General features: G+C 38.6%; 1 protein-coding gene across 1 annotated transcript in view; it reads right to left on the bottom strand.

Moving 5' to 3' along the window:
- CDR2 (cerebellar degeneration-related protein 2, 62kDa) overlaps positions 1-12,589 on the bottom strand; it is a 54,525-nt gene that overhangs the window by 8,648 nt on the left and 33,288 nt on the right. The window contains 1 exon segment of the mRNA XM_004692073.2: positions 5,817-5,947. Within this exon segment, the coding sequence (XP_004692130.2) occupies positions 5,817-5,947 (131 nt within the window).

The following is a 12,589-nucleotide window of genomic DNA, read 5'->3' as shown; positions in this document are numbered from 1 at the left end:
CAGAAAGTGCCCCTCATCTGATATAATAACTTGTGGTAAAAATACAATGAAACCATTTAGAGAGATATTTTTGTCTTAGAGAACTTGGTTTTAAGGACTAGCTAAAGAATAAAGAATTTATTTTCACATGGTAGGAGTTTAATCTTCTTAAGATCAAAACTAATCAGAAAAGTCCTTCACTTCTCCAAGACTTTGACTCTGCTAACAAAGGAGTCTGACTAAACTGGTCAGCAACTTAAGAAAAAATTATTAGAGCTCTCTGCAAGTGCTGATTAAGACTACACAGTAAGAACACTGTACAGTCAGATACTGCTGTAGGGCTGAGCCTCTGGAAGTTCAAATCTATATCTATCAACTTTTTTCTGATCTAGAAGGAAATAGCCATGTTTGTTTTCTTTCAAAGATATTCTTTTTTCACCACCTTTGTTAGGTTTATTCCCAGCTATTTATTTATTTATTTATTTATTTTTTGGTATGACTGCATATAAGAAAGCAACTGATTTTTTATTTTGTAACCTGCCACTACGCTGAATGGGTTTATTGTTTTAATTTGTTTTCCTATGGATTTTTTAGGATTCTCTATATAGTATATGTATTTGTTTTATTATTATAAAGTAAATAATGATAGCTTTATAATTCTACTTTCCCAATTTGGATTCCAATTTGGATTCTAAACTGCTCTAGAATAGTCGTGAAAGCAGCATCCTCTTCTTACACTGGATCTTAGTGGAAAGGCTTTCAGTTTTTCAGCATAAGGAGGATGCCGTCTGTTGGTTTGTCATGTATAGCCTTGTATGTTCATTCTAATCAGGGAAATGCAAATTACATGCAACCAGGGAAATGCAACCAAATGAGACACCATCTCACATATTTTAAAAAACCAGAAACAAGAATCGCTAGTGAGGGTGTGGAGAAAAAGGGACTCTTACACTGCTGGTGGGAATGTAGACCGGCCCTACGGCTATGGAAAGCTGGGTAGAGGTTCTTCAAAACACTAAAAATGGGATCTGCCATACAATCCAGCAATTCCACTCCTAGGAGTCTACCCAAAGAATACAAATACTACAATTTGAAAGGAAACCTGAATTTTTATTTTCACTGCAGCACTATTTACAATAGCCAAGATATAGAAACAACCTAAATGCCCCGAAACAGATGAACAGTTCAAGATGTAGCTCACATACACAATGGAATACTACTGAGCAATCAAAGAAGATAAATGCTTATCATTTATGGCCATGAGGATGGAGCTGGAAGGGATTATGCTAAGCAAAATGAATTAGAAGGAGAAAGATAAATACGAGACAGCCTTTTGGCTGGACAAAGACAAATCTTGCAGTTCAACAGTAGATCTGAGGTATCCAGGAAGGGAGGAAGGGGTGGTACAGTCAAAGGGGTGAAAATGGGGGAAGGGGGAAGAGCACATGGAACTATGGCGATGAGCTCTGGTGCTTTGGTAGTCAGAGAACTACAATGAACACACCTGAGGGGGGAAATCCTATATTGCCAAGCGTTAACAAGGTACTTCATTAAAAATTAAGTTTAATTTTTGAATTAAAAGAAGAAATACCTCTAAAGTTCAGTTCACAATTGTTAGTACACAGCCTCAGATGAATCTAACTGGCCTGCCCAGGTTCTAAAATTCAAGTACAGGGGCCTCCCTGGTGGCCTAAGGGTTAAGTCTCAGCACTGTCACTCCTGGGTCCAGAGTTCTAGCCTAGCCTGGGAGCCTACACACATATAGCTAGGTGGACCTCACTGTCTCACTAACTGCCCCCCTCAGCAATGTTATTTCAGTACATCTGCCTATTTTGCTCCCTGCTCTGTCTCTGTTGAATCCTCTCACTGCCTCTGCACCTCTGGCCTGGACCCCAGTTCAATACCCACACAAAAATAATAAATCGAAAAAATAAAATAAAATAAAAAATCAAAATGCCAAAAAGGATTCAAATTCAAAAGCATTTGCCATGTTACACATGGGAAAGCAAAAATCACCAACTTACAGGCAAAAGTATTAAGTTAAATGCTATGGGTTCTCCCACGCCTGGCTTGGAATTTGCAAAGAACATTCACCTCAACTATGAGCACAAGCCTCAGCAAAAAGCCATAAATAAACAGGCCACCTTCCCAACAGATGCAAGTTTTTGCAGAGAATAAAAACAAAACACCCCACAGCAATATACTAACACTATGTGCAACTACAGAAGCCCACACAGGAAAAAGGATACAGCCCAAACTTAAAATAATAAATGGAATGGAAACTTGGCTTTTATAAAGTGTTGGGATTATTCTTATATTAAGGATTAGAGTCCAAATCCTCTGAATTTAGTAGCAAAATGACCTTCCACAATACTAAATAAATATTTCCTATTACCTTAGAAATATCTCTTGCCCCTGATTAAAATATCATATTTCCCTTTAGGAAATTTAGCAAGGAGAGGGGAAGCATGACTGAAAATAAAATCCATCCATAAGCTCACTATTAAAAGCCTAGCTTCTTTTTAGTATGTATTTTCCAGTACTTGAAAAAAATTCTTCCCCTCATAATTAAAATTCTTTCATTACTAAAGTTCTTAAATGGATAAACTGCACAACAATTTATACTGTCCAAAACATACACACTTACATAATCTCCTAAGAACAACCCTGTCCTGTGTAGTGTAAGCATTCTTATCTCCAACACACAGCCCATGCACAGGACCTAAGAGGTAATTTGCGTGCCTGAGGTATCCAGCTAGTTGCTATGAGTTGAGGTCTTAAACCTGAATCTTCTCGCACTGAGGCCAGAGATCCTTAAAAAATCTCTTCCTGGAAAAAAAAAATCTCTTCCTTGAAAAACCTTGAGAGGTGAAACATACAATTTAGGAATTACTGGGTGTGTTTTCTGAAACTGTTTATCTGTGCTCTGTTAAGATATTGATTTCAAGTATTTATCTATGAGCTACCACATGGTGCCTAAAACTATGAATAAACACAGCATGAGTTTTCAATGCTGCAATGGAAAGTAGAGGGAAGGAAAATAAAACAAGTCAAGAAATAAATATCTAATAAATTAGTGTTAGGTGTACTGAAGGAAACACAAAGGCACGCAGCCTTGAAAGGGGAAAACTGGAAACCAAACTATCAATACTTTTAGTGGTAGACACACTGAATGAAATTATTTTCTTGATTTTTTTTCCTGTTAAATTTTTGTATATAAACATTCTGATTTATGTATATTGATGATGTGATGTTACCTCTTAGGACCTGCCTTTTTGCTGTTTCCAATAGCGTTAATGGGTCTTTGAGTCTTATATATAATATTAGTTTTTGGGTTTATATATAATATCCCATCATCTGTGAAGAAGTTTTTACTTGTTTCTGAATCAGGATTCCCTGGTTCAGACAACACAGGTTTCCAGACAGAGAAACAATAAAATTTGTAGGTGGCTTTTATGATTGTAGAAAAATTTAAAGGAATTCCATTGTATCAAATCTCACTAACCACTGAAGCTCCTCTTCATCCAGGAGGGAAAAACTCCACAATTTTGAACATTTAAATGCTCAGACTAACACCAGATAAAAGTCATTGATGCTATAGTATTGTCTCCGATGCCAGTGGAATCGTCACTTTTAATAGTTTAATGTTTTCGTTTCTTTTCACATTAAGAATTATACCTAAATAAACACTGATCAATTTTCATGAGGAATATTCAAAACCCATTGACAATCTTGAAAAGAATATTTGTAGTCTACTTACAAAATACCCTTTGACAATTTCCTGGATATCTATTTCCATAACAAGTCACAGTTTGAGGGATTTTTTTCCTAATATTTTCACCAGTTATATATTGTTTTTCATCCACTCTTGAGTAATTTGCTCCAGGATTGTTTTTCTGGAATGTCTCATTTTAAACTTTTCTAGGTAATAGGATAAAAACTGACTTTTTGTTTTTCAACTATATAACTTTCCAAATTTAAAAAGAAAAAAAAAATGACCGTGCACTACTTCTCCAATCAGGAAAATTCCCAATGAACAGGCTCATGTAAAGTTCAATAACAGACTAAACTAAGCGGGGTCATTAGAATGCTGGTTAGCGGGGATTAGAAGAGCTGATAACGCTCTTCTATAAAAAGAAAAAGGTAGAAAGACAAGTAATTCAGATTAGAAAGCAACTGTGTTTGTAACCTCCTACGCTAAAATAGACAATCTAGTAATTACACAGTATTTGGACTCTCTTTATCTGTATTTAAGTGCTGAGATATGTATCAGTTATAATGCTCACTTATAGTGCTCTGGATCCTCTTTTATAGAACTATCAACATGATGTATGTATTAAGATTATGTTGTTATCCAAATCCAAATAAGTGTTAATCATACTATATGACCATCTTCATGCACATGCCCCAGGCACACTATGAAATTTTCCAATGAGCTGAAGAAAAACACTTCTGTGAAACAAAGCAGATATGGTGTTACAGTTCAATAGCTTAAAAATTGTGTATTTCCTGCATTCTTAGGTTTTGGCAACCTCTATGTTAATCAAATAACAACAGGAAATAAAAGGAATCCTGGTCCAGAAATAAGTGAAAACTATCTTTCTTTACAGATGATAGGATTATTATATATAAAACCCAAAGATTTATATTATATATAAGACTCAAAGACCTACGCTGTTAGAAACAGCAAAAAGGCAGGTCATATCATCAATATACATAAATCATAAAATTTTCATATAAAAAAACAGGAAAAATTAATTTCATTCACAGTTGCTTTTAAAAGAAATGAATGAATGAAGCTAACCAAGTAGATAGAAGACCTTACAGAAAATGATTAAAGATTTACTTAGACATTAAGGACTGAGTAATTCTACTTTCTTCCGGCACCTGGTTCAGTATGTAATTAGTGCTCAGTAAGTTCTGATCATAATGAATTGCTTAGCAGTTCTAGGATCTTTTGTTATTTTTTTCTGCATGTAGATTCAAATGTTCTGGTTTAACTATTCCAATTTGAGAGGGAAGAGTTGTGGGGATAAAAGTCCTCCAAACTGTAACTTGTTATGGCAATAAGACATTCAGGAACAAGTCTTTGGTGTGGGGGGGCCCATTGGTTAATATCCATAATTATCATCTTCGCAGTTATGTGGTCTATACATACTGGGTTACTTGAACAGTATCACAAGACAGCACTTTTCGTTTTAGAACCTTTAGCATCTTTTATTTCAGTTTTTAAACTAAGAAAACAGTATTTAATAAACCTACTAAATATGTAAAATAAATGACAGCAGGGAGAAATAAACGCCTAGTTTTAAATTATTTGGCACAAGGAATTTAAATGCATTATGAAATAAAATAGTAAGATTTAAAGATTTTTATCTAGCTATAAATTTAGGATGGAGGGAAATGCAGCCAAGGAAGGTTTATAAAGAGGGATGTAAGAGTGTGGGTAGTTTTCTTAAACTGGGTAGTGTTATTACATTATCATTATCATTATTATTATTATTATTATCATCCTAAGCCTCTGCATAATTCATCTTTCTAAGAAAAAAGTGAAAACTTTAGTTTCACATACTTGCAAATATAGGGCCATCTACTTCCAGTACATTTCACTAAGGGAGAAGAAGGAAATCGCTTTCATCAGAGCAGACTATGTGTTGGAAAGCCTAAAGAAGGTAGAAATCAACCTCCCACCTTTGCCAATGGCTCTTATTCTCATGCAGAATCTTCATTAGAAATTAAATGTTTCTTTATTATTAGTGTTATTTTAGCAGGATGTGACTGGCACGACAGCAGTCCATGTCACATCCCAAGGCTAACTCTCCTGTTGAACGTGTTACCTCAATTTCCTGTAACTGCTCCTGATTGGTTGTGTACATCTGCTGAAGAGAATTCTCCAGTTCCGTATTCCGGTCCAGCAATGTCTTCCCAAGCTCAGCAGCAAGTTGGAGATCTAGCACAACAAGTGAATCTTAGAATAATCAAATGATCTCATTCAATATTTTATGTAGCCTACCCCTTTTAAAGTTAGAATGAACCAAGACACAATCCAGCATAACAGATTTTCGAGTAACGAATAAAGCAGTCCCCAGCCTGACATGCCGTCTGCAGGGAGTCTGCACATTGTCACCATATCCACCAGGGTTTGCTCCCCACATCCCCCCAAGGTGTGCACATGAAGGGCACGGGCGTGGGTGTGCGTGCACCCTGCAATGGGAGAGTGTCCCGTCAGGGCTGGGGAGGAGCTGCCTGGTGCTCGGAGCTGCCAGGATTGGCTCTGGTCACCTGCGACCCTGAGCTGCAATAAGCAGGTTGGAAAATGAACGAGTGAACGACTACAAATGCTATTCATCACAGAAGTGTTTTGGGTTGTAGTGAAGTTTGGTGATTTTTGTGACTGAACTAATATGTAAGCAGTTAGCCTGTGGTAAAGTTGGTTCTGTTATACATTGCTTTACTTTCCAAGTGAGCGCTTATAAGTACAGAGTTTATGTCAGATCCCAATGGGAGGTGTAATGGCACAGAAGAGAAGAGAAGTGCAATTGAACTGGAGCCTTGTACTAAGTAACATATACCTCTTACAGACCTTTTACACAGTAAGATGTGAGATAGAGCGGTCTACTTTATGGAGGTCCGCATTAGTTCAGGAATGATCACTCAGTACAGTGACATCTAAAACCATCTTTTGCTCATGGGCTAGACTAATTCATATTTTGATCATTTCCCTTTTTTGGATGGACCACTGAATAAAAAGTATGGCAGATCTTTCAACAGTCTCTAAAGTTCCCATGAAATCTGGTTGTTGAGAATGTTAACTGTCGTAGCAGTTTGCTGTTACTGTTCCTGGCTTCCTAAAAGGCTATTATTACGTCAGGAAAAGTGTATCAATAATAAGAACATTCCTCCAGATTGCTCTCATTTTTCTATTCTTCATGTCTGTCTCCAAGAGCCAGAAAGGCAAGGCAGCAAGAAGTAATTACCTGTCAGCTCATTCTTTCATTTAGCACAGATTCCTATTTCTATTTTAAAACTCATTTTTCAACTCTCTCTTCTTAGACATATATGCTTGTAAGATAGAACTTGTCTGATTATAAGCAATCGCAGAAATAAAAATTTAATGATACGAAAAAGAGCTCTAGTTCTAACATAGGAAGCTGAAGTACATATCTGCAGAGTAAATTCTGTGGAGATCCTTTGATAAAAGTGGGAAATACAGTGAGCAATTTTGAGTTTGCTCAGCGAAGGTAGGAGGCATTGGGGAGGACAGTGCAGTTATCTGGGTGAATAATGTGAATGGCAGACTGGAGTGGCAGAGAGGAGGCTGGAGAGAAGAAGCTAGACTCTATGCTTTGAAAGTAGAGCTAACAGGATGTGTTAACCAGTTAGATGTGGGGTGTGAGAGAGAAAAGGAAAAATAACTACTTGTGGTAATGAACAAAGGACCTACTTTAGAAAGGGCAGTCACAAGGAAAGTCTGAGCGGGTGTTTTAGTTAAAGCTTGAAGGATGATGATCTTACCACTTAAAACCCAGCAAAGGCCTTGAGACAGGAAAGAACTTGGCAGATTCTACAACCTGACAAAAAGCCAGTGTGGTGTGAATATGAAGGGGATAACTGTCTGAGATGAAAATGGGGGTGACAGGTATCAGTCCATACAGGGTTTTTTAATAGGCCATGCTAAACTTTGAATTTTTGTCTAAATATGATGGAAAGTCATTGCACTTAATATTATTAAAAATATTTATTATGAAGACTGGGAACACTTACTAAGATTTTTATATTAGATTTTACTGGTAGGCAAATGCAGTTTAATATTTATTCATTACTGCCCTTAACCTAGAATAAGTGGTTAACAGAAAAAGAACAATTTTGTTACCTGGTATTATCCAATCAAATGCATAAATGGCACTGGGCAGGTTTTTTCCATTAGGAAAAAACAAAGCAGAGAAATCTATCACATAAGATGTTTACACACTCATTTTAAAACATTTTACATTCATTTTAAATAAAGCTATATTATTGATAGAAAAGTGTCAAAATACATTCTAGACACTTAAATATTAACAATGTCTACTAAAGTATTTCAGACTTCAGATAAAAAAAATACATAAAGTAACATCTTGGATTCACAAAGTACAGCCTCACGCCCAGGTTTTCAGAAGAGACAGCCTAAACACAGGTGCTACCTGACCTCTCCACCTCTGTGTGGTGCCACACAGAACAGTGACTGCTGTCCAGCAGGTTCCAACTCTCACTCTAACAGCAGTTCTCTCCATCATCCCCTTCTCCGGTTCTCGTCTACTACAGGGCTGCACTCACTCCTTTTAGGTTTAGACAGCAGAAATTTCCCTAGTTCAGATTCTTCATTTCGCTTGTTTTCACAGATGCCAGTGAGAACCTCAGAGCTGGGCTGTTCGGGCTTTAACTGCCTGCCCTGCGGTAAGCAGTGCAACCAGCCCAGGCAAGTTAGTGTCTGCTCTCAGTAAGTGAAAAGGAACCATGTGTGGCCGAAGGTGTTCCTGAAATCACAGGTGTGTACTCAAGAGTGTGCACTATGTATGCACAGCCCCACACAAAAGTCCCCCGTATTAGAGACAAAGGATATAAACATTACCCAACATTAGTCTCTGCTGGCAAGTTGTCAAGTGGTAACTCCTCTCTAGGAAGGACCATACCACACACCAAAGATATTATTAAGTAGCAACCAAAACCTGAGCTGAAACCGCTGACAGAATCAAGACTAACTTGAGACATTACAACTCTTTTTATTCAGTTGTGAAAACTCTTCTATTACCTAATATATAGCCAGTAGCAACCCTGCTCTGTAGAAAGAGAGCCAAGTATAGCACTCTCCAACAAATAGACAAGAACTTGAGATGTGTCCTTATCTCAGTCCTTATTTCCAGTAAAACAAAGCCACCACCTGGTTCAGTAACCTGAAGTCAGCCTCCTAAATATTTCATAGGATTTTTAGGGTGGAATTCTGGCAAGACAAGTCTCAACTACAAGAAAGTACCAGTGAAGTCACACTGTATAATAGGACGTTACTTCATCTGTTAGTTTAAAGACACTTTTTTTTTTTGGCTTAAAAAAAAAGTTCATTTCCTGTTGTGTAGCATCTGGCTTCCATAACCAAAAGCAGCCAAAAGCTGGCAGTAAGCCCACAAAGGTTTTAAAAATCATTAGTGGGGGGAATGGGAGAATATTCAATGTCCTTTCTATTTTTTTTAATTAAGGCACAAAAAAAAAAAAGGAAACAAGGTTTTGAAGCCTTATACACTTCTTTGCCCCTCTTAAAAAGTGTTCTAAATTCTATTGAATTAACCAAGGTAGTTACTAAAAATGCCAGATTTATTGCAGCCTTGAGAACTGCAATCAATACCTTCATATGGTTAATATTCTTTCAATAATCAGTCCTTGCAAGTGGTAATAATTGTTTTGGCAGTGTAAACTATTAGCTTTAAACAGGTACTATTTAGTCCTACATCAGGCAAATTAGCTGTACCAGCCAGTTTTTAATAACAATTTTTCTTGCAGAATTCAGAAACCTTTAAATTCCACTACAATTTCTCTTAATTTAAAATAATAAAAATTTCCCCCCAAGCAATGCAAGGACAGTATATTCTTAAGTAGTCTATAGATAGATAGATAGATAGATAGATAGATAGATAGATAGATAGATAGATAGATAGATAGATAGATAAAGTCTGTAGCCTATAGCAGTAATTCAGTAATGTTAAGGCTGAAAGTTTTTCCTATTACAAAGTCAAATGCGTCATTTGGTGATGCTTTTGTGTAACTCCTGTTGCCAACGTTACTATAATTGGGAAAGCAAAAAACCTTAACATAAACATTAAGAAACATGATGGTGTCAGTTTTAATGATCTTCCAAACAGTGATTCAGCAAATTAGCCACACATGAAAAATGTACTTAAAAAGAAATAGAAAGGATTCCTTCAAACTTAAGATTTCCAGCAAACTAAGGATTTGCTGATCCACATAGGAGATGTCTGAATTCTAAACTTGCATGGCTACCAAACTACAATTACAATAGTTAGTTGGTCTAAAAGAAAACCCAGTCTCTGAAGTCTCTGTGTTGTTCTCAGGGGCACATTCAAAGCAAGCACCATCATTACCTGCAGGAAGGCTCCTGCTGTCCCAAAAAGGCTCATACCCACAGAGATCATTGTCAGCATTCTTACCATGCCAACTCAGCCCTCTGACAAAAGACAGCCTCTTCATCAAAGTGTTTGGTAAAAGTAGAATTTTCTCCTTTTGCTTACACCTAGCTCTATGTGTTTCTAACAGGGTATATGAATGACACAGCAGAGCCTTCCAAGGTTAGAATTTTCCAGCTATTTTAATTTTTAAGAGAATGTACCAGCAAGCTCGAATACAAAAATGCAATCTACTTAGTGGTTTCTCTTGTTAAAGAAAAACAAAACAAAAAACAACCTGCAGTTGTAAGACTGAAAAAATGACTTTCAAGTTGTCTTTAGCAGCTCTCTCCAAACAAGGCTCACTTAATAAAGTTAATAGTAAGGATCCCATATGAGGAACTTACTAATCTGTTTAACAGGACAGACCTGCCCCTAAACTTTATTCAGCAGCAAACATCTATCACAGGCTTAGTATGTACAGGACACTGAGGTGGGCACATGCCACAGGCAGCATCTCCAGACTACGGCCACAGGCAGCATCTCCAGACGGCCCCAGTCCCCTAGAGGAATACCTGGCACAGAGTAGCAAGGAATTTGAGACAGTAACAAATTTTACAATCTGACAGAAATTTAGTTCTTTAACCTAGAATTTCACAGAACTGGAACAGACATCCTTTTTTCACACTTCAGTCTTCCCTTGTTTAAGGCCATATTCACAAATTATGATTGTTAGATCTTCACATCTATTTCTACCTCACACACTTGGGGTAGAAATACAAGCTTATGTCAAAGTCCACTGTGATAAAAGGTTAAAAGTCCTTTGAAAACCATAGAACAAGTTCCAAATGCAAACTGGCATTAAGGAGGTTCAGACCTATGTTCTTCAAGGTTTCAGTCAACTTGAACTTTCATCTCCTGGTTTATTTCAGAGATTAAGAAGCCCCACATGCAACCCCAACAAGCTGCATTTGGTTCATGGTACATTGCTCTATCACAAATGGTTGTTCCTAACAACCAGTGTGGATATAAAGCCCTGAAAACTAATCTGTGATTGCCTCAGTTGAACAAATAATTTGTGAGCTTCTTTATATGCTAAGTATTATAATAGATTTTAAAAAAGAACAAGCTGCTAAATACAGGCAAGAAAATTTTTTGGCTTTGATGATACAAATGGTTTAACTTATAGGGAAATGATGCAACTGCCTCATTAATCCTGAAGAAAGTATCAAACTAGGCCATCAATCCTTATGGGAAATTCTGAAAACAGGTTTGTTAAAAATATAAGACAGATCTGCCATGTGAACATAGAGAACATGATGGCAAATACTGCACTGCAGTGGCCACTAGCTTGGCTATGGATGGCGGGGGTCTTCGGTTTAAATACCTGCTCAGCATATTAATTTCAGAAATCACCACTCCTCCCCTCCACTTGTTTTATTTTCAATCCTTATCTAAACATGAGCCACTCAAAACTACATTCTTTGTCTCCCATCAGTTAGGGGCTTGGGGGGCAGAGGAAGAATGCTCAGATTGAACAAACATGGGCTCACGTAATATTCAACTAAGATGCTAATTTTCAGTACAAGTTTGGAGCTGAAAAAGTGGATTTACAGAGACCCGCAAAAATGGAAGGTGCCTGAGAAAAATCAGAGGCTAATTCGGTATTAGTAAGTACATTGCTCATGAAAGTTTGGAGTTTGGAGTGGCAGCTAGCTCTCCCAGCATCTCCTGCCCCCATAGGGCCGGTGTGAGGACCAGCACCTGTGTTAAGTGCCTGTCAGTATCTGGCACATCAAAAGTGTGCCCCAATGGCAAATACCTGCAACTAACAAAAAAATTTTAAAGGAAGCAAGGGGTTTACTAGCTCCAAATTGAGGGCTGCTCTAAGGGCTTCCTCTGGTGGCATTGTCAACAAGCAACCCTCGGCCGGCCAGGAGACATGCCCCCTTTTAACTAAGGCGCCCGGATAAAGGGTAAGAGCCAGGGCAGACCTCCCCTAAGTCGCTTCACTGGACGTCTAGTAAGCTGTGCAAAAGACACCCCTGGGAAGCTGGAAACCGGGTGGTACAGAGGAGCCAGGCTTGGACAAGGACTGGGACTTCTTTGACCGTGCAGAATCAAAAGCCGTTTTCCCACCCCTAGCTCGAAGGAAGTCGCCTGGCCCTGTCGGCCACCGCTTTCCTCCGCTGGAAGTGGCGATGCCAGGTCACCGCGGCCCCCACGAGCTGCGACGGGCCCACCGGCGGGGCGGGCGGTGACACCCCGGAGGTCGCGGGCAGCGGACGCCCGCCGGGTGAGGAGGGGTCCACGCCCCTCCCGGTCTCCGAGGAGGGCGGTGGGGGTTAAATCCGTTTTACCCCGGCGAAGCGCGGCGCGGCAGCCTGGCGCAGTCAGCACCCACCGCCGGGGGACGGTGCCCGTTCTGCGCAGAGCCGCGGCTGGCCGGCGGGAGG

Source organism: Condylura cristata, unplaced genomic scaffold (genome assembly GCF_000260355.1).
Source record: "Condylura cristata isolate star-nosed mole 26May11 unplaced genomic scaffold, ConCri1.0 scaffold00032, whole genome shotgun sequence".
In the NCBI taxonomy this organism is placed as follows: Eukaryota; Metazoa; Chordata; class Mammalia; order Eulipotyphla; family Talpidae; genus Condylura; species Condylura cristata.
The sequence above is the reverse complement of the archived record's forward strand: the minus strand, read 5'-3'. Positions and strand labels throughout refer to the sequence as shown.